This window comes from Echeneis naucrates, chromosome 13, assembly GCF_900963305.1.
Source record: "Echeneis naucrates chromosome 13, fEcheNa1.1, whole genome shotgun sequence".
Lineage (NCBI taxonomy): Eukaryota > Metazoa > Chordata > Actinopteri > Carangiformes > Echeneidae > Echeneis > Echeneis naucrates.
This window is the reverse complement of record NC_042523.1, coordinates 17,055,812-17,083,001: the sequence shown is the minus strand read 5'-3', so window position 1 is coordinate 17,083,001 and position 27,190 is coordinate 17,055,812. Positions and strand designations below refer to the sequence as shown.

At 38.5% G+C, this 27,190-nt stretch overlaps 1 protein-coding gene across 4 annotated transcripts in view; it reads right to left on the bottom strand.

Annotated features, from left to right (window-relative positions):
• dync2h1 (dynein cytoplasmic 2 heavy chain 1) overlaps positions 1-27,190 on the bottom strand; it is an 80,800-nt gene that overhangs the window by 44,875 nt on the left and 8,735 nt on the right. For 2 of the 4 annotated variants that reach the window (XM_029518412.1, XM_029518415.1), the window contains exons 20-62: positions 26,984-27,111; positions 25,767-25,882; positions 25,317-25,444; positions 24,787-24,936; positions 24,379-24,584; positions 23,944-24,099; positions 23,719-23,833; positions 23,129-23,299; positions 22,118-22,276; positions 21,115-21,183; positions 20,822-20,976; positions 20,216-20,348; positions 20,005-20,122; positions 19,729-19,841; positions 19,451-19,564; positions 19,181-19,331; positions 17,091-17,296; positions 16,274-16,456; positions 15,606-15,788; positions 15,281-15,504; positions 14,907-15,022; positions 12,664-12,863; positions 12,396-12,527; positions 12,089-12,221; positions 11,645-11,852; positions 11,402-11,531; positions 10,953-11,108; positions 9,709-9,968; positions 7,332-7,578; positions 7,015-7,166; positions 6,673-6,850; positions 6,235-6,337; positions 5,235-5,399; positions 4,767-4,891; positions 4,232-4,480; positions 4,010-4,118; positions 3,627-3,740; positions 2,977-3,119; positions 2,650-2,728; positions 2,352-2,512; positions 1,921-2,058; positions 757-870; positions 466-626 (exon numbers count right to left, since the gene is read on the bottom strand). In XM_029518412.1, the coding sequence (XP_029374272.1) occupies positions 466-626; positions 757-870; positions 1,921-2,058; positions 2,352-2,512; positions 2,650-2,728; positions 2,977-3,119; positions 3,627-3,740; positions 4,010-4,118; positions 4,232-4,480; positions 4,767-4,891; positions 5,235-5,399; positions 6,235-6,337; positions 6,673-6,850; positions 7,015-7,166; positions 7,332-7,578; positions 9,709-9,968; positions 10,953-11,108; positions 11,402-11,531; positions 11,645-11,852; positions 12,089-12,221; positions 12,396-12,527; positions 12,664-12,863; positions 14,907-15,022; positions 15,281-15,504; positions 15,606-15,788; positions 16,274-16,456; positions 17,091-17,296; positions 19,181-19,331; positions 19,451-19,564; positions 19,729-19,841; positions 20,005-20,122; positions 20,216-20,348; positions 20,822-20,976; positions 21,115-21,183; positions 22,118-22,276; positions 23,129-23,299; positions 23,719-23,833; positions 23,944-24,099; positions 24,379-24,584; positions 24,787-24,936; positions 25,317-25,444; positions 25,767-25,882; positions 26,984-27,111 (6,551 nt within the window). The remainder of the gene's footprint in view (positions 1-465; positions 627-756; positions 871-1,920; positions 2,059-2,351; positions 2,513-2,649; positions 2,729-2,976; positions 3,120-3,626; positions 3,741-4,009; positions 4,119-4,231; positions 4,481-4,766; positions 4,892-5,234; positions 5,400-6,234; positions 6,338-6,672; positions 6,851-7,014; positions 7,167-7,331; positions 7,579-9,708; positions 9,969-10,952; positions 11,109-11,401; positions 11,532-11,644; positions 11,853-12,088; positions 12,222-12,395; positions 12,528-12,663; positions 12,864-14,906; positions 15,023-15,280; positions 15,505-15,605; positions 15,789-16,273; positions 16,457-17,090; positions 17,297-19,180; positions 19,332-19,450; positions 19,565-19,728; positions 19,842-20,004; positions 20,123-20,215; positions 20,349-20,821; positions 20,977-21,114; positions 21,184-22,117; positions 22,277-23,128; positions 23,300-23,718; positions 23,834-23,943; positions 24,100-24,378; positions 24,585-24,786; positions 24,937-25,316; positions 25,445-25,766; positions 25,883-26,983; positions 27,112-27,190) is intronic. The other 2 variants (XM_029518413.1, XM_029518414.1) reach the window with 1 other exon arrangement.

Here is a 27,190-nt window from a genome sequence, read left to right as displayed (position 1 = left end):
TGTGCTTAAAGTCAGCTGAGTGGCTTCTAGGAAAAGTAAAAAAAATAAATAAATAAAAATAAATCAGCAGACATAAAGCACCCACAAATAGGTACTGACATATTTAGCACTCATAGCAAAACACATGGATTTCTTTCACTAAAATTTGAATACTCTGTCGTCAATGGAACATAAATGTAAACAGATTTTTTTTTCAATTCCAACCTATTTTACAGGTGTTGCTAAATTTATCACATTTTGTTGGTATAAACACAGTTATAAAACTCTCTCCTTTTCCAGATGCTTATCTAGATCTATTGGTCCTTCGCTCTGCTTTCTCCCTTAACACCCACCCTCATCTCCTCACATCTCTTCTTGTTATTCCAAGAAGTATTGGAAGACCCTCATTGGTTCAATTAAATTTCTCTCTAGCCATCCTTCTTTGTCTATCTTTTACCCATTCTTCCCCTTTCCTTCCCATCTCACCTCTTCATGCTGACCCAAGAAGTATCAAATATGCCCATCAGTCTCAGCACACCCTCCAGGATGTCTCTGATGACATCAGGGGGCATGCGAAGAGAGCGGATCTCAGACAGGGCTTCAGGCTTGATGTTTCCCACTGCATGCTTTGCTTCGTCCACCAAAGGCTAGAAGGGCAGAATGGTAAGCAAAGGGAGCATTACAAGGGTATGGAAAAGATAGAGGATAGGTCTATGTGTGTATTTCTTTTGTAACTGCCAGATAATGCCATAGTGACTACACGGTTGGTCAACCCACCTGCACTTCCTTCAGCTCATCATCAATTTTGGCTTTTCTCTCTTCAATCTTGGAGACTTCTTGAGCCATCTTCCCTTTTATCTTTTCCATCTCAGTCTTCTGGTCACTGGCATTCTGGATAACAAAAATGATCAAGCATCGCTTGTTTGAGTGTTTCTTGAATTTAGAGATTTAACCTTCAAATCTGAAAAGAATAATATTTTCTGGAGTATATTGTCTTCAACCCTCTATTCATCAGGAAAATGTAACCCCTGGCCAAAGGACATTAAAACTAAAATATAGCCAAATAACCTGTTAAACTACAAAAAGGTATTTATGTGAATACTTCAAATTCATTTTTTGATGAGAAGGAGAAAGCAGATCGAAACTGTCTCTCTTATTACATCACATCTTCCTCCAAAGCTTATCTCTTCATAAACTATCTCCACCACCCCTCGCCCTTAACCCCTTCTGATATACTGCACATTGTGCTAATTTTGCTCTTCAAATATCAATCTCTCAAGCTCTTCTATGTCTCCCAGCCCTGATGTTCCTATCCAAACAAAGTCTTCATCACTCATCCATCTATTTTATTTCTACCCTTCATCTGTTTTGTCCCAGTCTTCCTTATTTTTTCCCCTCTTTGCTGTCTACTTCTCCACAGGATATTTAAAGTTGTGGCAGCCCAAAGGGATGAGTCTAGTTGTTAATTATCACTCTGCAAACAGACTGCTGACAGTTCCACCTTCCTTTGTTTCTTGTGTCTTCTGGTTCTTCTTTCCGGCCCCACTCCATCACACTCAAAAAGCAGATTCCCCACAAAGAGAATGACAGGAGGATATCTTAACTAATGAATGAGTTCAGCTTCCTTTTCTCCTTTCATAACACTATCCATTCACGGTCTATAGAAGGCCAGCAGGAGGAAATTAAAACTTGGGTACCAGTGTATAAATAAAAAGTGTATTCACAGCAGGTGGGAGACAGCCATGGGTTGCAAAAATATCAGAGGGGAAAGATAAGCTGAGGGAAGAGAAGACAAGAGAAGAGAATGGCTAGCAGGGAAGATTGGCTTGATGAGAGTTGAGGAGGATAGATGTAACTTGGAGGAGGCACGTTACCCTGCAAGACTACTGTCCTGCCAGCCCACTGAGTGTCACAAATACACAAACATAGGTATACACACACCTGCATGGAAGTGGTGATTTCCTGTAGGGCAGAATCTGCCTCCTGTTGTTTAGTCTTCAGCAATGCGCTCTGCTCTGCAGCTCGTCGCTTCAACTCATCCACCAGTGCCTTTGCTTCGTTCAGCTTCGACACACCTGCCTGTGAACACAAGACAATCATAACACTGTAATTTAACTTTAATTTAAATGAGACTTTAATACAGAATATATATAAGCCCAATTTATTATTGAGCCCATATTTGTTTTGTCAAGCTGCAACCCTGTATGCATGTATACTCACCTTATTCTTATGTGTATAGTACTATAAGTTATAATATTATAATACTTCATATTTTGAAGACACAAAGAACTTAATTCAAAGGGTCCGTGTAACATTTCAGTGACTATGTAAGCCTTCTATGCCAATTCAGCAGTAGCACTGCTGATATTTACCTGTAGATGCTGTTGTCTCGTTGTAAGCTGGCTTTGCTTACGGCTGTATAATGCAGTGTAAACATTGAGAAAAGCCATGTACTGGCTGGGTGTTGCACCATGTTCTCTGCATGACTCATGGACCATTAGGAACAAATGACACAAGTCTCCCTGTCCAAATGCTGCTGGGAGATGAAGAAGATTTGTGAGGGCAGTCTGGTTTAAAGTTGTGAAGTAATTTTTACAACACTAATCAAAAAATTGTTTAAAAAGAAGATCGTAAGATCGTAAGGTTTTGCGCATATGCATGTGCTCTTACCTGAATTTTTACCTTTAGTAGCATCCTTTCTTTCATTATCCTCCCCACCTTCTGTGTTTGCTAATAGCAGATCAGGAATCTGACAAGGTAAAGGTTTTCAAACACTGTATGTAGGATTTTGATACGTAGCATTGATGCATTCATAAAAAACTATTTCATCTTGTTTGCTTTTTAACATTAGCACAGGTATCATAAATACTTTTTAAGCCTTTTAGTGATTGGGTCAATGTTGGATCTGGATACTGGTCATGCACACATGTATGGAATTAAAATTGCACATAAAATATTTTGATTGTAAAAATGTGTATTTGCTTGTTGTCCTCTAACCTTCTTCATGCTGCTTTCAGCCCATCCTTCCATCCACTGGACAGAACACTTGCGGTAGAAAGCTGGGTTGCTCTCACAGTTGATGGTAAAGTTAGAGTTAGAGCAGTCCATGATCAAAACAATATGAAGGTTCTGTTGGATTTCTAAGGGGTGTTTGAAACAGAAAGGTTTGGAAACAAATGGAAACTGTGAGAAATTTTATCACAAAATATATAGCTTTAGAAAGAAAATGAGAGGGAAACAGAGAAAGTGAGAGACAATGGAAGTGGAAAATTACAAACTGTTGTGGCCCTGATCCTGTCAATGTGAGGGGATACATCTTTGAGTGAGTTGGATAGTGAGGGTGAGCAGGGAGCTCTTTAGTGGGTTTACTTTGACAATAATAGCGCTATTGATTGGACTCCCTAGCAGCAACCTAACCCTCGGTGGCAGTGCACCATTCTGCAGAGCACTGCACAACATTTGGGCAAAAGAATGGAGACTCATTCAATCATAGAAAACACTGCAGCTGCAATAATAACTGGATAGGAGTGACACAGTACAGTTCTACAGAAAGAAGAGGAGTGAAATGCCACTTAATACAAGGCTGAAACTAGCCTCAAGAATGAATAAGAGATCGGCAATGCTCTTGATAAATATACAGTACTGACTGTAGGAAAAGTAGTTGTAGAGTGGTCCAGTGAATCCATGCTGGGAAGCTGAATCTTTGAGGGAGGATAGGAGGGGCTCCAGTTCTTCTGGGGAGTACAAACCTGGAACCTCACCTAAAGTAGAGCACACAGAAAAGTGTTCAGTGTGTCTTTACGCAATTAAATACTCAAGATAGACCTGTGAACTATGATTGGTGTAGAGCATTAGTTGCGTAATTTGTGTCACTTTCTTTAAATATAGAAACCATATCACATGGCCCATATTCAATTATCAAGTGAACTCTTAACCTTAAAATTAAGTTGTAACCATTGAGGAACCAATTATCAAATTAGTCCTGATGACATTGTTAATTAGAGAAGATACACAAGAACATAAAACACACCAGATGACAGGAGGCTGTTGACCATCTCCAAGAAAGCTGGGTGAATGAATTGATAGTCCTCTAACAGCAGAACCACCTGTTGGCCCTCCAGACCTGCCAGCTGCATCACCTACACAGACAGTACAAATATAACGTTACATACTGGATGCATACACACAGCACTATTAAAATATATTAAAAGCTCTCATCAATCTAGGAAAGGAAAAGAAAGCCATTATTTACCATTTTGAGATCATTGTTGAAATGCTTAAGTGTGTAACCACGGGAGATTTTGGGTGTGAACAATGTGTATCCATGCATGTGTGACACCAGGGAAGTGGCTGTGTGCCGGCCCACTCCACTTCGGCCTGCTAGTAACAAGGAGCCTCCAGGTCGGCTCAGGACCCGATCCACCCTCGACACAAAGTCATACACTTCCCTGAACAGGAGAAGATCAAGCTCCCTGTTATCGCGACTGTACAGCACTACTCCCTACAGGGGAAATGAGAAGGTAAAGACACATGAGAAGGTGCAGCACAGGTGAGTTCCTATCAAAAAATAAATAAATAAATAAATAAATAAAATTGTGTGTGTGTGTATATATATATATATATATATATAAAATACAAAAGAACGATAAGTACAATAGAACTAAATAAACATTTTACTGAAGAACAGTTCATATATTTGCTTATATACTCAGCTAATATATATTCAGAAAAGTGTCTCAATCCCAAAAGCCTGACTACATAGTAGACAACAGTTCTTCACTGTGCACCTTCTGTATCACTTGTTTTAGGTCAGCCGAATCCAGGCGTCCCAGTTGTTTACCATGAGGAGGTAGAGACTGGCCTGGAGCTGTTACAGCCCCTTCAGAGGCTCCCCATGTCACATAGAAACCATCTGCACACAGGAAAAATCATTAACTGTGAGTAATACAGTTGCATATGTGCACATCATATGACAGAGCAGAAGCTTTCTGCAGGAAAGATAGAAAAGACACCATAAATTAGCACTGCAAACAGTGCTACAGCCCAAATGCTACCGACTGCTTGGTTAGAAAAGTTAGAGAATTTGAGGAAGGAAACATTTCACATCACAACAAAGCGATGCAATGTTTAGAACAAGCAAAAAGATGATTAACTTAGATACTGTGATAAATGTGGAGAAAAAATATGTAATCAAATAATTCTTTCATTCAGACATGAGTAACAATTGGAAAATGCTGACATAAATTGCACCCTACCAGTCATGTTGTTTGTAACATCAGACCCCCAGTCTTCATGTATGATGGAGGAGAGAATATTATCAAAGGTGTGAAGGTCTTTGGAGGAAACTAGCCGGTCTCTAAACAGTCTTCTGGCCTCATATGCTACCACCTCCAACACACTGTCTGTCACGTTTGATTGAGCTATAATGAATAGTAAAGAAACATACATATAGTGGGATCAATAATAATATATATACATAATATGCACATGCTAGCATACACAGGATCTGTCACATCTGTGACATAGAAATAAAGACAAAATATAAGGTAAACAGCAAGATGGAGAGGAAGAAGTAGAAAGACGTTAAAAATGATTAGCATAGGAAAGGAAAAGTTTGCCAGCTTACGCGTTTAATTAAAATAAATGACTGGACTCACTATCACAGCAGGAACACATTGCAGAAGGAAAGAAGAGTGGCAGAGGAAGAGATGAAAGGACAGCAAAGACTGAGGATGATAAAAGAGGGGGCGAGAGAGACAAGTGACAAAGGAAGTAAGGAGAGAAAAGGGAGACGAGAGAGAGATGGAAAGAGGGAAAGGTGAGAGTTGGAAAGAGTATCCCAGTGTACTGACTAGAAACTAAACCATCTGGTACTGTCTTCTTGATTTTGGCATCCGAACTGAAAGAGTTATAAATGCTTTATGTTACTCAGTAGCAGCAAGATTACTGTATGTGTGCACTCTCTGGAATTAGTAAAAAAAAAAAAAACCAGTGGGTCATAACATCCAACTTTTCCAATCCAACATTTTGTTCGCAGCAGGGCTTTTGAAAATGTCACAGCCCCTTATGGGCCATGTTTTTAAGGATTCCTACATAACAAAGACATAAAGAAGGCATTCTGACTGTGACCGGTGAACCCAAAAAACCCTGAAGGTTTGTACAGAAAGCTAGAACATCAATTTTATGAACATATATTTTATAAAAAGTGCTAAAAGATATTATCATGTGTAAATTTTTGCATTTGTTTTTGTTTACCTGCAGTAAGGTCATATCGCAGCAGGCTGAGGACCCATTCAGTGAGGATACAGGGCGTAAACAAGTAGTGGCTGTGATCATCCACTGTAAACTTGGCCTTCACCTGAGAGGAGAGAAACACTTGATGATCACATACTGGATCCAAGTCCATTTGGGGTCAGTTTGGTTGTGGTTGATTAAAATCTCACAGGCAATTAAATTATAAAGCATGTTGTGTGCTATTCATAGTTAGAACTGGTAATATGGGGTTCTATTCACTTACAGGTGTGTCCCTGTATGTCTTACACAGAATAAAACAACTTGTGTCTTCACATCTCTATGGATTTGTAATTTTGGGATGCATAGACAGTTTTGTTGAAGCTGTACTATACTTTTTAATGCTTTCATTATCTCAGCAAAGAATGTGTAAATGAATGAATGCTCTGCCCAACCCAATACCTGTTCATAGAGGTGTACAAGAGAACCAGACAGTTGGTGTGTTCTCCCTGTGCTGGCCCAGGCTGCCTGGCCTCCCAGGCTATGTTGGAGAACTGGCTGCAGGTATGCTGAGAAGATAGTCTGCAGCTGCTCCCTGTCTGGATAGCTAAAGGCAGAGGCACAGAAGCAGAAAAACAAACTGTTGTAGAGCAAAAATAAGAAACAGAGATGAAGGTAGATGTTGAAAGAGTAAACTGAGGCAGTTTCATCCATTCATCAATCTTTAACCATTTATCAGTCAGACTTGCAGGGAGTGATCTGAAGCATGTTTTAGAGAAAACATGTCGTTCATATCATACTTACTCTATGGTGCAGATGCGTACTATAGAGGAGAAACGGGACGTGAGTGAATGGCTTCCAACAGCACCCCCTGTTGACATAGAGGCCACCACCTGAATGTTCTCAAGACCCACCCACTCCAGATTTTCATCATAGAATCCCTTATAGGTCAAGACCTGTAGGAGACATATGAGTAAGAGGGGTGAATGGATCAAATGGATTAAAAAATTCAGGGAGAAATTCTGAGTCGCTGCTCAGACAAGAAGCAGGAACAACATTATCCATCCATTCACTAATTATTGGTCTGTCTAAATGTTTTTTTGTTAGTGTATCCACTCTACCTGTTGCAAGAAGGCAGTGATGTTGCTGGTCCCCCATTTGTCTGGTTTGGGTAGGTTGATATCTTTAAGGTAGAGGATCAGGCTCTCACAGTCTTTGGGTCTGTACACTCGGCCAGTATTTGAGCTGAGCAACAAGCAGGTTTGACTAAGCTTCTGTAGCACATGGCGTGATGAGGTCTGTGCACTGCAGTGAACCACAGCGACTTGAGTGGAGCGCAACCGATAAAAGGCATAGCGCAGCAGCATGCTAGATGGAGAACAAGAAAAGGTCAAGAAACACACACTTGCTTATTTTTTCTTTTTTAGGTGTGGATAGATTTCACAGTGTGTTAATCCTTCAGGTAGTTTCCTAACAGCTGCAGCTCAATATGTTTAAGATGATGCCACAGAAATAAAAAAAAAAATAAGAGAGATTTTGTGCCGTATTTCACAAGAGGGGCTGTTGAGATGTTACAGCAAACCCATAGGTAAAGTAAGAATTTTTCTTATCTCTAATCTTATCTTAATGTTATATGTATGCAGTATATATCTGGTAGCTCATTGTCCCTGGGGGTGCAGCAATTTGTTCTTGTTAGGCTAATTTGACACCATCAATTGTATATCTGCACAACGTGCGTGACAATTCTTTCCACAAAAGTGGTCTCAGATCTTTGGAACAGACTGTATATAATATAAATTTGCAACACACTGTATGTGTAGATGCACATACAATCATAGATATATATAATTTTATGTCATCTTGTCCAATATTTTCCAATTTGCAATTGATGTTAAATATAACTTTCATATATTACATATATGTTTGTGTTTTCATGTCATATACATATACTGTCGTTCATATCTGGGAATTCGATATATGTACATATATGTATGGGAGTATTTGCATGTGTATTTAATTGTTTTTTTTTTTTGGTTTGTTTTTTTCATTGATGACTGGCAAACCCAGCGAGCTTTCAGATGAAGCCAGGCAAGATGAGAATAGAAAGAGTGGGAGGCTCAATAGGAGTGTAAAAGGCAAACTGAGTGACCCTTGTTCTTCAAACCTCTGGGGAGGTAAGTAATTACTTTGAAGTCAACAACTCCATGAGCTCACATAAATAAGCCAAAGCACATTCGGCACTCACATACAGATTTGATTCTTATTCTGACTTGTTAGTGCGTTTACATGAATGGTCAAATCTTGAATAAAAGAAGCTTTGATGTCAGTATTGATTGTGTGCTTGTATGCTTTAAGCTTCCATATCTCAGTGCATCTGCTTCATGTTATGCACATTCTCCCATAATGACTAACTATTATACACAGGCACGACCCACTAGTGGGGAATGGCGACATGACAGGTGGGGCACGACAAACGGGAGGAAATTTTCAATTTCATGGCTATGTTACTTTAAATGCTTTTCTTTGTTGACAATAAAGATTTCACTCTTAAAAAAAAAAAAAAAACACCCACTCGCAAATAAAGTAATAATTCATGGCTAAAATGATTAATGAGCATGAAGAGACTGGGAGAAAAATGTAACCTGGGACTAAAGGGCAAAAACAATGATTGACGTTGGGATGTTAATTGCAGCGGGACAACAAGGTAGCAGGTAGCTGTGAGCAACGTGGATCAATTTGTGATGCGGATCACAAAAGAGCCAGCACCATCTCGCACACACGCACATGCGTGCGCGCGCACACACACACACACACACACACACACACACACACTCACACACACGCATGCACGCACGCACGCGCACGCACGCACGCACACACACAACAGACTGTTGCTTCTCTGAAAACGAAAAAACAGATCTCAGCTCAACATTGAGCATGACTTGAGAGTGGCAGTTTCATGCCTGAAACCCCGTTTTGAGAGGATGTGTGGTGCAAAACAGGCACATTGCAGCCACTAATACAGAGAAAGTTCTCTTGTTTTTGTTTTTTGCACAGATTGCAAATGAAACTCTATTTCATTATTTGACTGCTCCACTTTTTGTTTTTGATATCAGTTATGATGCACAACTGCACTATTATTTTCTTTTTGAACTTGGTGTTGATGTTTTATAAAATTAAATGCAATTTGTCAAGATTTTTGTTGGGGCGACAGAGTGAAATGGGGCTTGAAAATCCACACTTGTTCAAAGTGGGGAATGACCAAAATAGTTTGAGAACCACTGTATTATAGTAAAGTTCCTCACAGTTTACTTTACACCAGTTTATGGGTGTGATTAGAAGATGAGGAGTAGGGTCAGATTAAGTTTTTGTGTGTGATTTAGTTTTATACATATGTGTATACCCTATACAGTACATCTCATACTTGCAGTTTTGCAATTTGGAGTCTGCTACTCCAACGCCATATTTGTGCTCTCATTTCTGCATATGTATGTTTACCCTTTTCCGCAGCCCTCTGGTCCAACCACCATGAAAGGCTGCCTGTGCTGTGCAGTTAGCCATGGTGAGAAACAGTGCAGGCCTCTTTGCATGTCCGGAGTCTCTATAACAGGCAGTGTGTGTTTATGAGAGAGCTGTTCCAATGTGAGACTCTCAGGTCGCTGAAATGTATAGGCTGCTAGATGACTGCTTTCAAAGTCATAGTAGGTATCAAGAGGTTTTCGGCCATTGGGTGGGCTTTCCCTGGCCCAGCTCATCAACTGCAGATGCACAAAGAACGTGAGAATTCATCAGGAACAGGGCTGGTGCCAATAAGAATATGAATGAATGAATGATCTTTAATGTCATTATCCACAGTACAATGAAATTCTGTGATTTTAATGTCACTGTTAGTTTTATCAGATTATTTTAATTCTATTGATCAGATTTTTATTCCATTTACTGTCCTATCTTTAGAAAGCCTCAAAATTTTTTATCATTCATTCATTCATTCATTCATTCAATCAAGAGGAGTGACATTTCATAAGTTTCACAAGGCACATACAGCAGGGAAAATAAGTATTGAACACATCACCATTTTTCTCAGTAAACATATTTCTAAAGGTGCTACTGACATGAAATTTTCACCAGATGTCAATAATAACCCATGCAAATTAGGTCATGTGTGATAAAATGGAATGACACATGTAAAAAGTATTGAACACATGAAGAAATGCGGTGTGGGGCTGTTTTTCAGCATACAGCACTGGCATACTTCATGTAATTGAAGGAAGGATAAATGGAAAAATGTATGAAGACATTCTTGATTAAAAATCTGCTGCCATCTACCAGAATGATGATGAAATGAGGGTGGACATTTCAGCAAGACAATGATCCCAAACACACAGCCAAGCCAACCACTCTCACTTGGTTTCAGAGAAAGGAAATAAACCTGCTGGAATGGCCCAGCCAATCATCTGACTTGCATCCAATAGAAGGTCTATGGGGAAAGAACTAAAGATTAGAGTTCACAGAGGACCACGGAACCTTTGAGATTTGAAGACTGTTTGTGTGGAAGAATGGGCAAAAATCACACCCTTTAGAAATATATTTACTAAGAAAAATGGTGATGTGTTCAATACTTACCAGCTGTATCCTTCATTAGCATCCCTCATTTTAATCAGTTCAAGAAAAGTGAATGTTGTATAAGAAACAGTTTTGTCACCCTCTACCCATTAGGAAAAAAAAGACAACTGGGCTCTTACCTCCTTAGCAAATTCCTGTCGTGTTTTGGTATTGAGGTTTCCTCCCAAACCTCTAAGAAGGCCAACAATAAACTGACCTCGCTCTGCCACAGCGTTGAGGTGTGACAGACCATTGAGCACCGTGCCTACCAGACTTGTCTCCACTACAAAGTCATTCTGATGAAATCAAAAAATGAGAAAGGGTTAAACTAAGAAAATTAAAAATATAAATATATATACTGGCATACATTTTTCAAAAACAAGAAAGAATTGGGATTTGAAAACTGGATGTATCCACTGAGCCAGGTAAAAAGTAATCTTTTATTTTTCACCTTTTTATATTAGCAATTAAATCCACAGAAATGGATACAGAGCATTATTAATGAAGGTTATATATTTTGAAAGTCCTATATGTTGTTTGAAATTAAGCACAAAGAAACAGTATGACTGATTTTTAGTCAAAAGGTTACCTGTTTGAGGACCCAATCCAGGGATTGTTGAAAGTAGTCTCCCAACCAGTTTTCTAGGTTACTGCGGCACTCCTCTGGCTGACCCTTCAACCACGACTTTACCAAGGCAGCCACATCAATGTCCTCATCACTGAAAATTGGATAAAAGTGAGGTTAAATAAAAAATTCGCAAGATAGTGAGTTCAGAAAGATTGAATTGGGGATAAATAAACAATCAAACCTTGTCTGCGTAGATTGACTGACCTTAGAAAAATCATGCCCATTCGAGAGATAGTTGCTGGTGAGGCACAGCTGAGGTCATGAGTCTCAAACAAGAAGTTTACATTGGGTCCGAACTGGATGCGCTCCCCACTGGGCATGGTCAATAGACGATTATCATCAAGCACAGAGTTCAGACTCTCAATCCACTCTGGATCAATGTCGCCATCGCACACAATCCATGAGCTCACCTCTAGAAAACACAAAGAACATTTCAATATAGTATACACTGTGGATACATGTGATACAATATCATGTGAATGCATCTAATGCAGAGTATGCTTTAAAACATGCACATCCTTAGCCCCTTGCAAGGTAAGAAATTCACCAGTATTCACTGTGGATTAAATATCATGCCATTTGTTAGATGTCTGCCTGACCAAGGGACATTATTAAAACCTTCTATTTCAGAGGGTTTCTCCTTCTTACCCTGTGGTTCTTTGACAACATTCCTGGCACTGTGTGTGAGAACACCATCAGCCCACTCTCTGGTGTCCATATCTATATGCCCAAGCAGCTGCTGTCTGGGCATGGCCTTGGGATTCATTGTGTACTGTTTCACCTACAGAAATGCAGCATTAACAAGAGACATTTGGGAAAGGTTTTTTTAATAACCTATTAATGTTCAAATACATGAGTTTAATACTATTTCATCTAAATAATATGTTACTTTGAATGTATTTACAGTCTGAATGCATTACTACTGTAAATTCAGTAGCTTGTCCCTTATATTCACCATTTTTCCTGTCTTGGTGAGAGCAGTCCGAAGCATCCTCCAGAGGGTAGATTTGCCTGCTCCACTTGGCCCAACAATGACTACACCCATGCGTTGTCTCAGCTGTTCATTTAACTCCAATGCCTTCTTCAACTACATTAAAATGTAAAGAATAATCTTTGTTAAATTTGCGATTTTTCCACCACTATTTGAAAACTATTCAACAGTTGCCTAGGCATTGATTTAAAAAACTTTTAATGTTAAATGTCAAATATCACAATGAACACACCTGGTTGGGTATAAGCTCCAGTTTTGCCTCCTTGTAGACTTGTTCTAGTGCATTCATGAGCATCTGGTCTTCAACATCAGTGAAACTGATCCCAGAGAAAACATCTTTGACAAGCGCATCAAACCGGGAGCTGTCAGCGAACGTCAGCTTGGACATTGTGTTCAGTCTCAGTGCCTGTACGACCAAATCACTCTCCTGAACTGAATGTAGATGAAAAGGATTGATTTCATGTAAGAAGAAAAAAAAAAAAAATAAAAAAAAAATAAAAATAAAAAAAAAAAAATATATATATATATATATATATTTTTTACAGTTGAAGAAACAAGGTTGTGAAAGTGAACTTGTCCACTTGCTTAGCTCTGCTATAAAAATGATAATTAAAAAAGCCAGTCACGATTTAAAAATTTGTCAATACTTTTCTTCTCCTTTGCAAAGATGTCAGCTTTACCTGCAGGCACAAATGTGGTGTTTTTTCCTCCTCAAAAAAGAACACTGGGCCAGACTACACACAGAGAAGTGTGTGGTTGTGGGTGCGTGTGTGTCTGTGCATGCGCGCGTTGTGCGGATATAGAGTTGATGGTAGAACTTAAAGGTTTGAAAGAGGGAGAGGAATGGGTTCAAGAAGTGGCAATGAGGAAAAAGAAAAGAGGGATGGAGGGGAAAGGGGAGAGTACTGAAAAGCAAAAACATAGAAGAAACATAAATGGACGGCAGCAAGAGAGTGGGACGAGAGCGGCATTGACAGCCAGGTATCAGAGAAAAACTAACAAGAGGTCAGAATGAGGGGGAAGAGTTGGGGGAATAGATACTGGAGAGGTAAACACAGGACTCTAGCAAAGTGCTCTGTAACGAGAGAAAAGAAAAGGACAAAAGTACAGACAAGTGAAATGTGAAAAGGCAAAAGATGTTTTTAAGGGGGTTATTTGGGCTAAATGTCAATTGATGTGTCAATATTAGAAAATTGAGAGGGCGAGGACAATTGGCAGGTAGAAAGAGCAAGTGCTGGTAAATACAATTTTTTGATGTTTAAGTACACTTCTAAATACTGTTGATCAAACTGGAGACATGGATAATTCATTTTGCGGTATGACTCAGCTGCGTGAAGGATAAGAATCTCCAAACCATACGAAATTTCACTCTCACCATATCCTCTAATCTCTTTAGTCATCCCTTCAACTCACCATCTTTCATGGCCAGATTTCTCCTGTGAATGCAGTTTAAACACTTCACAGGGAATGCATTTTAGAGACACCTCAACCAACTGACACAAATTATATGGAATTATGTGGAAAAAAAAAAAATTGGACCAACTGTTAGTCTTTACTTAAATCATTATGTACTACAGAAACATTACAAGCTATGTAAATATACTGTGGCCAAATAATACAATTGACTCTCTCAGAGGGGTCCTGTGATGGACTGGCGACCTGTCCAGGGTATACCACACCCTCGCCCAGAACGATGGCTGTGATTGGCTCCAGCACTCCCTGTGACCGAGAAACGGAAGGGCGGTAGCAGATGGATGGATGGAACTGTCTCAGAGGTTTATTTTGTTTGACCCACTGCTGCATGTAAAACTATCATTTAGCCCTCTCTCTTATTTGTGTCACTTGATGGCTTTCTACTTCATTGCTATATATTTTTTTCAATGAAGCAAGAGCAAATTCTTGTCAATATATCAAATTGACAATGTGATGTTCAGTAGCTTGTCAATACTGACACTAGAGGAACCATAAATAGCATTAAGTAACACTGCAAATGAATAAATACAAAAAATCCTATATATATATATATATATATATATATACACAGATATGTATATATAGATATGTATATATATATGTATGTCATGGCATTGGGTTTTATATGTAATCTCAACGCTATTTCAAGAACAATCTCTAAAAATGAATATACTTCAACCTGCTTACATTCAAGCAAATAAATTACTCCATCAGTGTCACACCATGTGTCTAAACATTTTGGACTTGTGATAGAGATGTTAGCTTATTCTTCTATCTTGGGCTTGAATAAAACTCAGTTTTCATCCCTTAATGACATGAGACTGTCTCAGCCGGTGCACTACCGGCAACTATAAATGTGGCTTAATGTCATGGACAAAGGTACATCCACTTTCTCCTACCACTCTTGTCAAGCTTCACTATTAAAAACTTAAGAAAGCTTTACAGAAATAATGCAACTGAAAATCATAAATAAAAGAAAAACTTATCCAGAAGGGGTCTTACTATTGCCCTTGTCAGGACTCATCCTCTGTTGCTGCAGAAGACTGCCACAGGCCTTCAGCACTGTCTTCAGAGCACGCAAACCCCAGTCATAGTGCTGCTGGGGAGTCAACAGCTCTCTGCGCATAGAAGCACATTTTCACACATAATAAAACTCAAATTTAATGCATAAATTGATGGCAGCAGCAATTAAGATCATTTAAAATAAACTGAACACACATCATTCAGATAGAAACACCAGTTTGGTGATGAACATAGAATTAAAATTCCAGACTATGTTATTATGTTATTAGGCCCTGTACTCTTTTACTTCAACTATTCACTAACCTTAACCCTTACATAAAAAAAAACAAAACACTTTTTCCCACAATTTCTACCTTGCCAGGTTGAAAATTGCGACCAATTTGCGACCCAGTATTTCTCCATTTTTGAAACCCTCAGAGTAGAGGATGACCTCAGCAATGAGCTCATTGTCTGGCCTGCTCATGGCTACAGGCCTGAACAGCTGCTTTAGGTTGTCTGGAAGCTTCTGTCTACCTCCATAGCCTTTTCCTGCTGGGTTAAGTGTGATGAACACACCAGAATTTGGGTCCAATTCCACCTGGAGTTGGAATGGGAGAAAAAGGAAAATTATGTTGGAGGAAAGCTTTTAGACTTATGAGATTCAACAGAAAAATATGATAACAAAAAACGACTTCTAACCTCCTTCCCAAGCAGTTCACATGTGTTCTTGTGATGCTTGAGGGAGTCTTGGATAGCCTGAATCTGCATTGAAACTGCAGATAGCACTGCTTCTTCCAAGCGGTTAAACTCGTCAAAGCATCCCCATGCGCCACACTTCACCAAACCCACAAAGATCCGTCCCATTGATTTCACATCAATACCCTGAAAAACAGGCAAACCAGAAGAAAATAAGACCATAAATGCTCTCACTGACAATTGCCCTGAATTACCAATCCTGTTGTGCAGTTGCATGCCTTTGTTATATGGGAATAATTTGAAAATAATCACTGTAGATTTGTCTATTTCCATGTGTGCCTGCCATGACATTTGATGTTTAAGTACACTTAAAAATACTGTTGATAACACTGGAGACATGGATTATTCATTCTGCTGTATGACTTGCTGCGTAAAGGATAGGAATCTCCAAACCAGACAAAATTATACTCTCACCATATCCTCTAATCTCTTATATTGGAATAATTTGAAAATAATCACTGTAGATTTGTGATGTTTGAATATATTTATTCAAATGTGGATACCTGGGCCTGAACATGTGTTTTGCTCTCAGAATGATCAGGGATCAACAATTTGCACAAAATAGTGTGTAAAGTTAAATCTTTAACATACTTAGTATGAACAACATATACCTCATCACAGTTGAACACCAGCACTTGGCGCCCGAACAGCCCCCCCAGGGCTTTGACTGACTCAGTTTTGCCTGTGCCAGCAGGTCCATAGGGGTTTCCCCCAAGCCCCATCTTCATGCCCTGAGTCAGAGTCAGGTAGCACTTATCAGTCAGCGGAGTGTGCACAAGCTTAGCTGCATTCCCCTGGGAAGAAGAAAAAAAGTGAGTGACAACAAGAGAAAGGGTATGACTGAAACACATCGAGAAGACCAGTCAGAGCTAAAGATATGAGAAGCAAAGAAAGGGTAAAGGAACACCAGCCATCAAAGAATAAAGGAAAACATAGTGATGATGGTTTGAATGAGGAATGAAAAACAAAAGAGGGACAAGATGAAAAAAAATAAAAATAAAAAATAATAATAAAATAAAATGAGTGTGACCAGTGTAGTGTGTGTTTTTAAAAGGTACTACAGAGTAGTAATGACAGAAAGGCATCTTCTATTCTCCTGATTTCTGTGTAAACAGTGCCCCCCAAAGGATATAAGTACACAATAATATAAATCCCAGTAAACCTGAAGTTTGAATGAAAGGTTTCCACTTAATTATTAAAATTAAAATAATCAAATAACTAAATAATTATTTTTTCATGTTCTGAACAGAACCAGCAATTTAAGCCATTAAAATCTATAATTAATAATCAAGTGGTAACTTAATTGTTTTGCAAAAAAAAATATCCAATCTCGACAACAGTCGGGTAGGTGAGCCCGAGGAGAGTGTCTGTCTCATCAATTGCAAATACAAGTATAAGAGTATGTAGAGCAACAACATGTCAGCACACCTGGTATTCATACGTATAGTTGAATTGTGCATCAACCATATGTATGTGGCAGCATTTGTCTGGTCCCATGTAGAAGCGAAGCTGCTTTCTCCAGGCCCAGGCATCAGAACTCGTAACTTCTGCCTGTTTTAGCTCCTTCACCACACTGATATTGTGGATGATATCCAGAATGAGGGCCTTCAGCTTCAGCTGAAGGACACTGGACTCTGAACAGGAACACATGCATGCATATCAGGATTTCAGAATTGGTAAAATGCTCAAAACTATGAAACTTGATCATCAGAGAGGATGGCAAAAACTTTTTAACAAGCCTCAAATGGTTTACAAATTTCTCAAATTCAAGTCAAGATCTCTGTAATATAAATTTCTATTTGTCTCTGTTCTTGTTCCACTACAGTCAGTAAGTACCTTTTTTTATAGAAATCTTTAAAATCCAGCTTAGTAATTACTATTCCTTGTAGTGCTCTTGTCTGGATATTAACTCAAGGTCTCTAGATATTTAGATAAATAATCCTGCCAGGCAATCTTTTTTCTGCTTTGCTGAGAATAAATTGTGTACAGCAGATAGAATAACAATAGCATTTATGTTACCATAAAACAGCAAGTCATCTGTAAAGAAAGCTGTTCACGATTAAAATGGAAAATTGTATTGATCGGTGAGAAGAATAAATAGGACCACTCACTGTGTAAACAAACCCAGCATCACCACAGAAATTTTTAGAACAACTTAGAGAGGGATACTTTCAGACATGAATACAGCCACACTGATATCCCAGAATAACATTATTATCAACTAATACTGCTCAAAATGACGAAAGAAACACACATAACACACACACTGTTATGTAACCAAATAGTTTGGAATTCAAAATTAGATCACATCCATTGTAGACACATATACAAGAATATATGTCACAGCTAAGCAAAAAAATTACAAAGAAAATAAAAATAATGAACATAGCAAGAATACTACTTTCATTTCACTGTTTGATTAATGAATGCTCTGTGTGAACTACTTTTCTTGTTCGCAATCGTCTTGATGTGTTTATTCACACTAGAAATATTAATATGCAAAAATTAATAGCTGCATCAACATAATGTTCAATCACTGCCAAATTTCAGCAACAAACCCCCAAATCAACCAGGGCTATAATGAAGGGGGGGTTGATAGTGTTGTGTGGATTATCTTTCTACATGCATCTCTGGAGCTGGATTTAATATTGTAAATTATTACAGGTTGAAATGCCATCTGCTACGAAGTGTTGAGGCTTTAGGTCCCTTGTCTCTAGGAATGCATCACTGATGTCAGACTTGCCCATGAGGCATACAAAATACCTTGCCAATTGTACACCATCCGATCCTATCTGTCTGCCAAAATGAAAGATAGCTCCTACTCCCCTCCTTGGTTTTATGGGCCATTTATGTAGAGTGGGTAATTAGATTATCCTCCTTGCCATTACTTTAGTGGCTTTAATCAGTACTACCACTCTACAGCCTCTTTAGCCTACCTGGTTGTTTAAAGGGAGCTTTGATGAGATATCATCATGGGAATGAATTCCATTTGGAGTATTGATATGCATGCCAGCCACACACCATATTATGTGCAAATAAATATTAATTCCTATCACAGTGCTGTGCTGAATTATTTGGTATAGTAGTCAAACAATCTGACTGACATGCTAAACCAATGAGTGTGTGTGAAATCTGCAAGGTTACTAGTTATAGGAGAGTGTTTCACGTCATGCATGAATAAAAAGATACTGATTTAAATTTAAAAGTGCTTCTTCCCAATTCAAGCTCTTTGAAAAAAAACTCATGCTATGGTTTATGCAGCTATATATTCAGCCCAAGGTCCTTAAATTGCCCTATCAACCACTGTGTCTGCAGCTTTGAAGGGTACTACAGGCTCTCAAATGGAATAATGCGGTCAAGAATCAAATCTAATTCCATGCACGCAGGACATATTGGACCATCTGCTGCAGAAATACATGGGACAAAGAGACCAGGACAAAATAATGCATTTATTGTGTAGCAAATACTGTATATTTGTTGATATTTGTTGATATACAGTAACAAACATACAAGCCTACCTGTGCTCCTCTGATCGTCAGAGCTAGTGTCCACTGTCGTGTAGTGTTCTAATTTAGCATTGAGCTCCAGCTCCAGCTGCTGCAGATTCTGCTCTTTAAGGGCTCTTTCCACGTCTTCAGTAAACTGGATTTGCTCAGCCAGACACAGGATCTACACCAAAAGTAAGAAACATAAGACTACCTCCAAATCCTTTGGGAATATACAGAGAAAACAGTTATCATATATCATATTGTTATATACAAATGCTTGATATAAACGACTGTGTATACTTGTGATGGGTAGCGTGAAGGGTCCACCTCTCCTTTCTTCCCTGCTGACACACATTCATACAGCAGATGATTTAGAGTCTCCTTCATTTCCACAGATAAGTCACTTAACCATGTCTAGAGACAAGAAAAACAGCCACACATAAGTGTACAAATCAAAACAATGCATTAAGCTTGTGTAAAACTAATACACTGTGCTCTGCTTTAAACGCAAAGTGAGTGCCCAACAAGACACACATCCATCCAAAACCTTCACACAAAGCACTGAACTACAGCTTTACCTCCACAAGGCTGGAGATGCGTACAGGTTTTCTGAGTGGCACAATTTCACCCTCCAATGAACACATGGCAACAATGTTCTGGCACTGCTCATCAAACGCAACACTGTGAATGCCTGCACACATAGCACATACACAGATTAATTTCCCTGTTAGAGAGAATACGTCTCACGCAAGAGAAAGAAGGGGACAGAACAGACGAGGAAACAAAATAGATTTGCATATCATGAAAAAGAGCATGAAACAATACAAAAGAAGTGTGAAAAAATGTGTTCTAACCTGCAAAGAGTTTCTTCAGGTGTGACTGGATAACTGTTGGGTTGGTTGCTTGTCCAAGAATTTCTAACAAATCATCATCCCCTATGAAATAGAAACGTGGGAAGGCAGAACGCTTCTCCTGCAAAAAAAAAAAAAAAAAAAGATGTTGTGATGCTGGCAACATATGCTATGTATGCTAAATGCCATTCCACACAAATATCCTTGTGTGTACCTCCAAGAACTCATTGAGTGACTTTTGGCAGCGCTGCAGCTGATCCAGTATGGTGACCAGGGAATTTCTGATACCAGCCCTTGAACTCAGAGAAACGATTCTGTTGTCTCGCTTAATGTCAGACATTATACACCTGTTATACATATTTGAAAGTGTTGTTAACAACAAAATTCAGAGGAAACACAATTTTGCTTTAATCTTTACTTTACTTCAATTCAGAGATAACAAACCTGGAACATAAACATAAGCTGAGGGGAGGCATAAAATATTTTTAACTACATAAAAAAAATTGAAAAATAAGAATTAAAAAAAACCCCAAAATTTTTTTATTGTTTTAGTAATAAATATTATTTAACATGATATGTAAGAAGATGTGATGTAATTTAGGATATAGGCATAGAATCTTGCTGTGGCAACGTTGAACTTAGGTCTGAGAGTGCACACAGTGACATTTGACATTTCAGATTGGGAATTTCTTTGGCAGGGCAATGCCCTTTCTCTCATTGGTCAGTTCAGGAAAGTCATAGTTCTAAAACTTGCTGACAAAAAATTTACAATATGAACAAAGGTCCACTGATAGAGACAGATAGAAGATCTAGAAAGTACCTGAAGTCTTCATCAACTCGTTTGAAACGGGCCTCCTCCCGGGGCAATGCCCCTCGTCCAAAAATAGGCTCCAGATAAACCCAACGCCTCTGGATGGCATTAAGACTCAGCAGGTACTCATCTAAGTCTGAGAGACGAACCTCCCATAGACTGACCTGGAATCACAAGAAAAAAGGTGATACCCATGGCTATTGCTGGTTTGTTTTTGGGAAAAATGACTTTTCCCAAAAACAGAAATAAAGCACTTAAAGACTCTAAAAATGTATTCATAGATTCAAGACCCCTAATCTGACCTTGTCTTGAAAGCTGCGATAGTAGGGAGAGTCTTTCAGTGACTGCAGCAGACAGCGGTTATCTCCCACCTGGATGGACAGACAGCAGCAGTAGTAGTAGTAGTAGTGATAAGGTCAGTGTTTACTAATCCTTGTGATTTCATTTAATGTCAACAGACATGTCTGCATTTTCCTGAAGATATTTTCGTGCTTCAACCAAGTGGTCAATAAAAGTTGGCTCCTTTTGCTGACTTGCCTGACACAACAAATAATAATAGCGATGACTCATAGGGGAAGTGCCAACCATGTAGATGGAGAAGAGAACAACTGAGAGAACCTTTCCAAATAATTAGATATTTAAAAAAATTAGGCACAGGCTTCACTTATGTACATTATCTTTGGTTTTGATTCAAATGTTTATTTCCTGGATATATAGACAGTAAACAGCAAACATATAAAAACATCTTATAGTTTGTTTTTCATCTGGGCTGTTAGGTGAAAACAAGTTGTTGCTTTTTTAATGGGTTCAACAACTGCAGGCTTAAATTGAACAGGTACCACTAGATAATGACTTATTAACAGTACAAATTCATACTAAGTAAAGTAGAATTAGAAATGTCCACAACACTGATTGTGTTGTCTCACTGTTTGCTTAGCCGTTTTTGTCTTCAGTTGACCCACTCTTTGAGGCTGAGACATCCTTTCACCTTTTTCATCTTTGAGGTGTAAAAAGATCAAGTATCACTGAAGCAGTCTCTTGCTACATTGTTCAAGTATACACTGTATGCCAATTACATCTTGGTGGCTGTCTTGATTCACTCTTTTAGCTTGAAGACAAGTTCATTTGAAAAAAAAAAAAGAAAAAAAAAACTTACAAAGAGGAGGAGTAAAGGGGTGTAAGTTGAAAAAAAAAGATGAGATGAATTATCACAGACTTATTAAAGAGTTGTGTGCAGACTGTTACCACGTGACCCTGTCCTGTACTGTAACTAGTTCTAGTTTACTGTGAGTATATTTTGTCTACCTGGTTGACTATATCTTTCCAGTCTTTGATGAGGGTGAGAGTGCGGCCAATGTTATCTGTGTACTCAGTGAGGTTGAAGGTTGCTGCAGCTCCCCACAAATCCAACTCTCTCAGTGCTTCTCTGATTGTGACCTCTGCCTGGGCACGACTGTTCAGGTCCTGAAAGGAAACAGACATACACAAACAAATTTGTGGTCAATCACTAATTTATATTAATTTTAAAACTAGTACAAGGAATTTTTTCAGATACACCTGTATTACTAATTTGATGCGGTTGGCAAGAATGTTTCCTTCTGCATCACCTGTGTGCCCTGATTATCCAATTCAAATGAAAAACTGTAAATGTTGTACGTCGTTTTCAAGGAATATAATTTAAAGCATGGAAATTCCTAAGAGAAGAATAAACACATTTGCACAGTGCTGATATGAGTCATCAGTGTACAATAGTCTGAACCACTGCATTTTTTTTATGTATGATGGAAAATGTAATTTCAGTTAATAGTTACTAAAAGAATGTGTTTAAGAAACAGTTTGAAACAAAGCTGAGATTCAATTAAATATGAAAAAGGTTGGCTGCAGACAAAAACCTAAATCACAATCAGGAAGCCTCTCTCTCAAATTGATCAATAGGCTCATTTCAGTGTCTTGAAATTCTTTCAAAGATTTGTTTACATTAATCTCTTTAATGATACAATGTGGGAAAGTAAATATATGCTGTATAAATATTTGCATTGCATAAACAGTGGTTACATGACATCTTCAGTGTCAATATGTTGTACTTTTATAGTTACTTATTTGCTCCTACCTCCTGGTGTTTATCAATTCATCACTTATAACAAGAATGAAGTCTAGTCTCAAATAATAAAAGAGTTCACATTGAATAGAACAGTTTATATATTATTGTCCATTACCATCAATTCCTAGTAAAATTTATGCCAACAACAGGTTTGCATCCTACAAATCTTTGTGCTTCCACTCAGTATGTACTTGCAGGAGTTTTTGTTCACAAACCTTGAGCTCCAAGGCTTTTTCTATGACAGTATTTGCCACAGAAAGGATATCGTTAAAGGTAAGTCTCTCTAACGTTGTCCCTTTTGGCAGGCCCAGCAAACGGAACATGTCCAACCAATGGTCCTGGGAGAGGTGCTCTCCACGTACGTACTTCAGCACAGGAATCAAGTTCTACACATGTGAAAAAAATGTTAGATTTCAACTGAAATCCCCTTTCAGTGAAGAAGTAGTTCTCACTCAGATTTATGAAAATGGAAAATTCCCACTTCAGACTCTGACATACCACCATTTTACAACACTGACACAGCCTTTTCATTTTGTATGGTTTTAAAATTGTAATTTTTCCATATTTGGTACCGTGAAGTTTGGAATGCATGTTAATTTTAGTTGTTTGGTGATTTATGACTTTTCTTTTATTGATCCAAAAATACTCCACATGCACTAATGATAATGTCATAACTTGTGCGTTTGGGCTGACATGATGGCTACAACTGACTTGCTGAGTTTCACGTGTTAATTCTGGCTTATAATAAAATTTTGCTTCAGATTCAAGGCAATTGACCAAAATCTAAAACTGTGCTACTGTCTACCTTGTATTTGTCCACTTCTGTTTGTAGTTTAACAGACATGGCAGTAGGCTTCTCCAGCTTCCTCAATTTGTCCTGCCACGTAAACAGAAACTCCTCGAACACATATGTCTTACTCCTATGAAATAAAGGACACACATACATTAATAAACAACTAGACAAATAATAATAAAAATAGCTACTCCAAGTAGAAAATTATCAACAACAGGCTGAAGTTTGGCTTTCTACCTGAATGTGATCCAGTCCTCCTGGGCTTTCTCCATGAATCCCTGCTGCCACTCCTCATACAGAGTCCACATCTGACTGTTGGCCTCTATGTCTCTTTTCATCTCTTCTGCCAGAGAGAAATCTGGGGCCTCCAGGTTAAAATAGGTACAGTCCTCACTGAGAGAGAAGGAGAGGAGGGGAATAGGAGAAAGACATTAACAAATGAAATAAAGTGGCTGTTCTCCTATTAAGTAGCAAACTCTTCATTGTATTAGAATAGTTAGCCACTCTTGTAGCTATAACCTTATCACATCAAATTACTAAAAAGCCTATTAACTGAAAAACGAATTATCACCACTTTTTGCATTTTGCAAAAAGACAAAGGGAAGACCATTCATCATACTTGCTCAAGACATAAAAAAAACAATGAATTCACTTTTTTAAAAAAGTACTTACAGTAGTTTACTGCGCACAAGCTCAAGCTCCTCAAACTCTTGCTGCTTGTCTTTAATGGTCTGCAGGCATGCAAGAAGGGCAGCATGATCACCATTCTCTAGTGCCTCATCTTTAGGCTTCAGTTGGTCCCACCGGGCTTTAAAACGTTGCAGATCTGCCCGGTAGGCTTCAATATGACCTGCGGCATTACTTCGCATAACCTTCACCTGAGGGAGAAAGCAAGTAAAACAAGAGTAAAGCCAGAAACAAAAAGGAAGGTGGATTGCTGTAAATGGATAAAGGCAAAGAAATATTGGAACTGAAAGGGAGAGCTGAAAGACTTAAGATAGATAAATATTCGCAATAAGCTTCTGTTTCATAAACTTTGTGATAGAGTTTTTTTTCTGACATATTGGGATTTTTTGTCACCTGTTCTTTGATCATTAGCTGGTGACTCTCCATTACAAGTTCCAGCTTATCCCACTTGGCTCTAAAAGAGGACAGTGAGTCCAGGCCAGATCCAGCCACTGCTCGCAGCAAGCGGTTCTTTTCCTCAGCACACTGGAAGTGAGATAAAATCTACACACAGAGTACAGTCAGTCAGCCAGTCACTTAAGTACTTAGGTTTTCATTGCAGTTTGTAAAGGAAACTCATTTATTGCTATACATCAATCATATCAGAGACATAGAAAGACATAATGCGTCAATTGACTTTCAATTATTCATCTAGTTGTGCTGTGTTATTGACAGCAGTAGCTATTAGAACACATATTCTGATATGAAAATACATCCTCGGTAAAAAGTCAAATATGAGAAGTGTAGCAAGATTACACTGTTTGGTGGAAAGTTACCACTGTTTTTTTAAATCACTTGGCAGACCTCACATAAAGAATTAATGTCATGCATTAATACTATTCAAAAAAGTTCCCAACAAGAATTTGGCAGCATGTTTGTCTTACTTCAGGTTTGTGGGCTATTATCTGGCTATATTTGCCACTGGCCATGCCAATCTCCTCCATATTCTCTGGTCGAGTTGATAAGGCCTCCATTGATTTCGACACAAAGCTGTCTATGGCCTGTGTGTGGCCTAAGAAAAGTGAAAAGATGACATGCACATGTGAAAAGAAAGAGAAAAGAAAAGTGAAAATAAAAGTAAAGGGGATGTCATGAGATACAAACAATGGAAAACAAAAGTAAAATAGTTAAGAGTGAAGACATTGAAAATGGGGGAAAGAGTTGGCTCATGCTTGGTGTGAAACAGTCAAGTGATTTATTCAAATACTTTTTATTGCTAAGAGGGGTGAAATTGTAAGTTCAGTCACAGTGTGTCAATCACTGTCAAATAAAATCTTAAGACAAAAAAACAAAGCAAAAACAGAATAAAACACATCTGAGGTATATGCCTGTACCTTGTATGGACTTTTTGAGGGACAAGAGCAGCATGTCAAATAGCCTCTGGATCAGGTCATCGATGACAGCTTTCACTGGCTCACAGTTGATTGTGATACAGTCTACCTTCTCCTGACTAGCATGGGAGGAGAGAGAGGATCCGTTTGGTGACTCAAATCGTGGGGCATTTGTGGTATCACATTAACATAAGGGCTTTTTAACTGATGACCTTCAACATTAGGAACTGAGTTAGACGGGGGAATTTAATCCTTCCAGAAAAAATGACATGTTAGAGTCTAATAGCTAAAAAACAACAGCTCTGATATTTCCAGTAAACCTGATACATAGTGAAAAATCAAACACTAGCTTTGTGTCTTCCCTAAAAAATATTGTAAAAGAATTTTCAAACCCAAGACTATAAGGAGTTAGCTTCATGGAATAAAAAAACACACAAACAAACCAAAAAAAAAAAATGGGAAGATGAAAAAGGTAGCAATGAATAATTTTTTTGTGGAGCTAATATTATTACTATTCAAACCCTACAATTTGGCTGCATCACCTGTTCAGATCCAGCTTGTATTGCAAACAAAAACAGGCTTCATTAAAGGTCCCATGTTGTAAAAAGTGAGATTTCTATGTATTTTTGTTAAAACACTACCATATTGCCATGAAAGTATCAAAACACTATCCAAAGAAAGCCCATATTCAGCAGCTGAGTTATCAAGTCATTCTGACTTTCATAATTCTGTATTCTGATCATTAAAGTCATTGCCCTCAGCCACCTGACCTGCGCAAACCTTGTTTTACCTTTATTAACCAGGCAATGCAATCATCACTGATTGCACAAGTCTGTTTGGCTCATTTCCAAGCTATAGTAGCTTGGTTGGCCTGGCAGTGTAACTCAGAAAACAGAAGAGAGAATCAGCGGCTAACACAAAATGATGTTGTTTAGATCTCCAGATACAAAAGCACTCTGGACAGGATATTGAAGCTAAAATGTGTGGACTTTAATCATTAGTCATTCACTCTTAAATGCTTTTAGATATTAAGCAGTGGGCAGTGTCCTAGTTAAATATTAATTCCCTGGCATATTACTTTTGCTGGTGTTTTGAAATTATTGTGTATTTTATACATACAATAAGGAAAGAAATGTCAATTTTAACGTTGTTTTTGAAAAAGCAGGCGGGTTTGTTTGCATTTTTACTGACAAAGTACATCTACAGTTACTTGCATTTACCTGGGGAGACGTTCTGACTCTTTTCCCCGGGCCTTCAGGGCTTTGAAGTTTCTCTCCCAGTCCTGTACAGAGTTCAAATGCTTCTCCACTAACTTCTCCAAATCCACCTGTCCGAGAACCACCCACTCCTGCAACATTTCCCCCCACACACGCATATACAGAAAAACACTGAGGAAGTCTGGTGTACACTAGGACTTTCCCCTATGA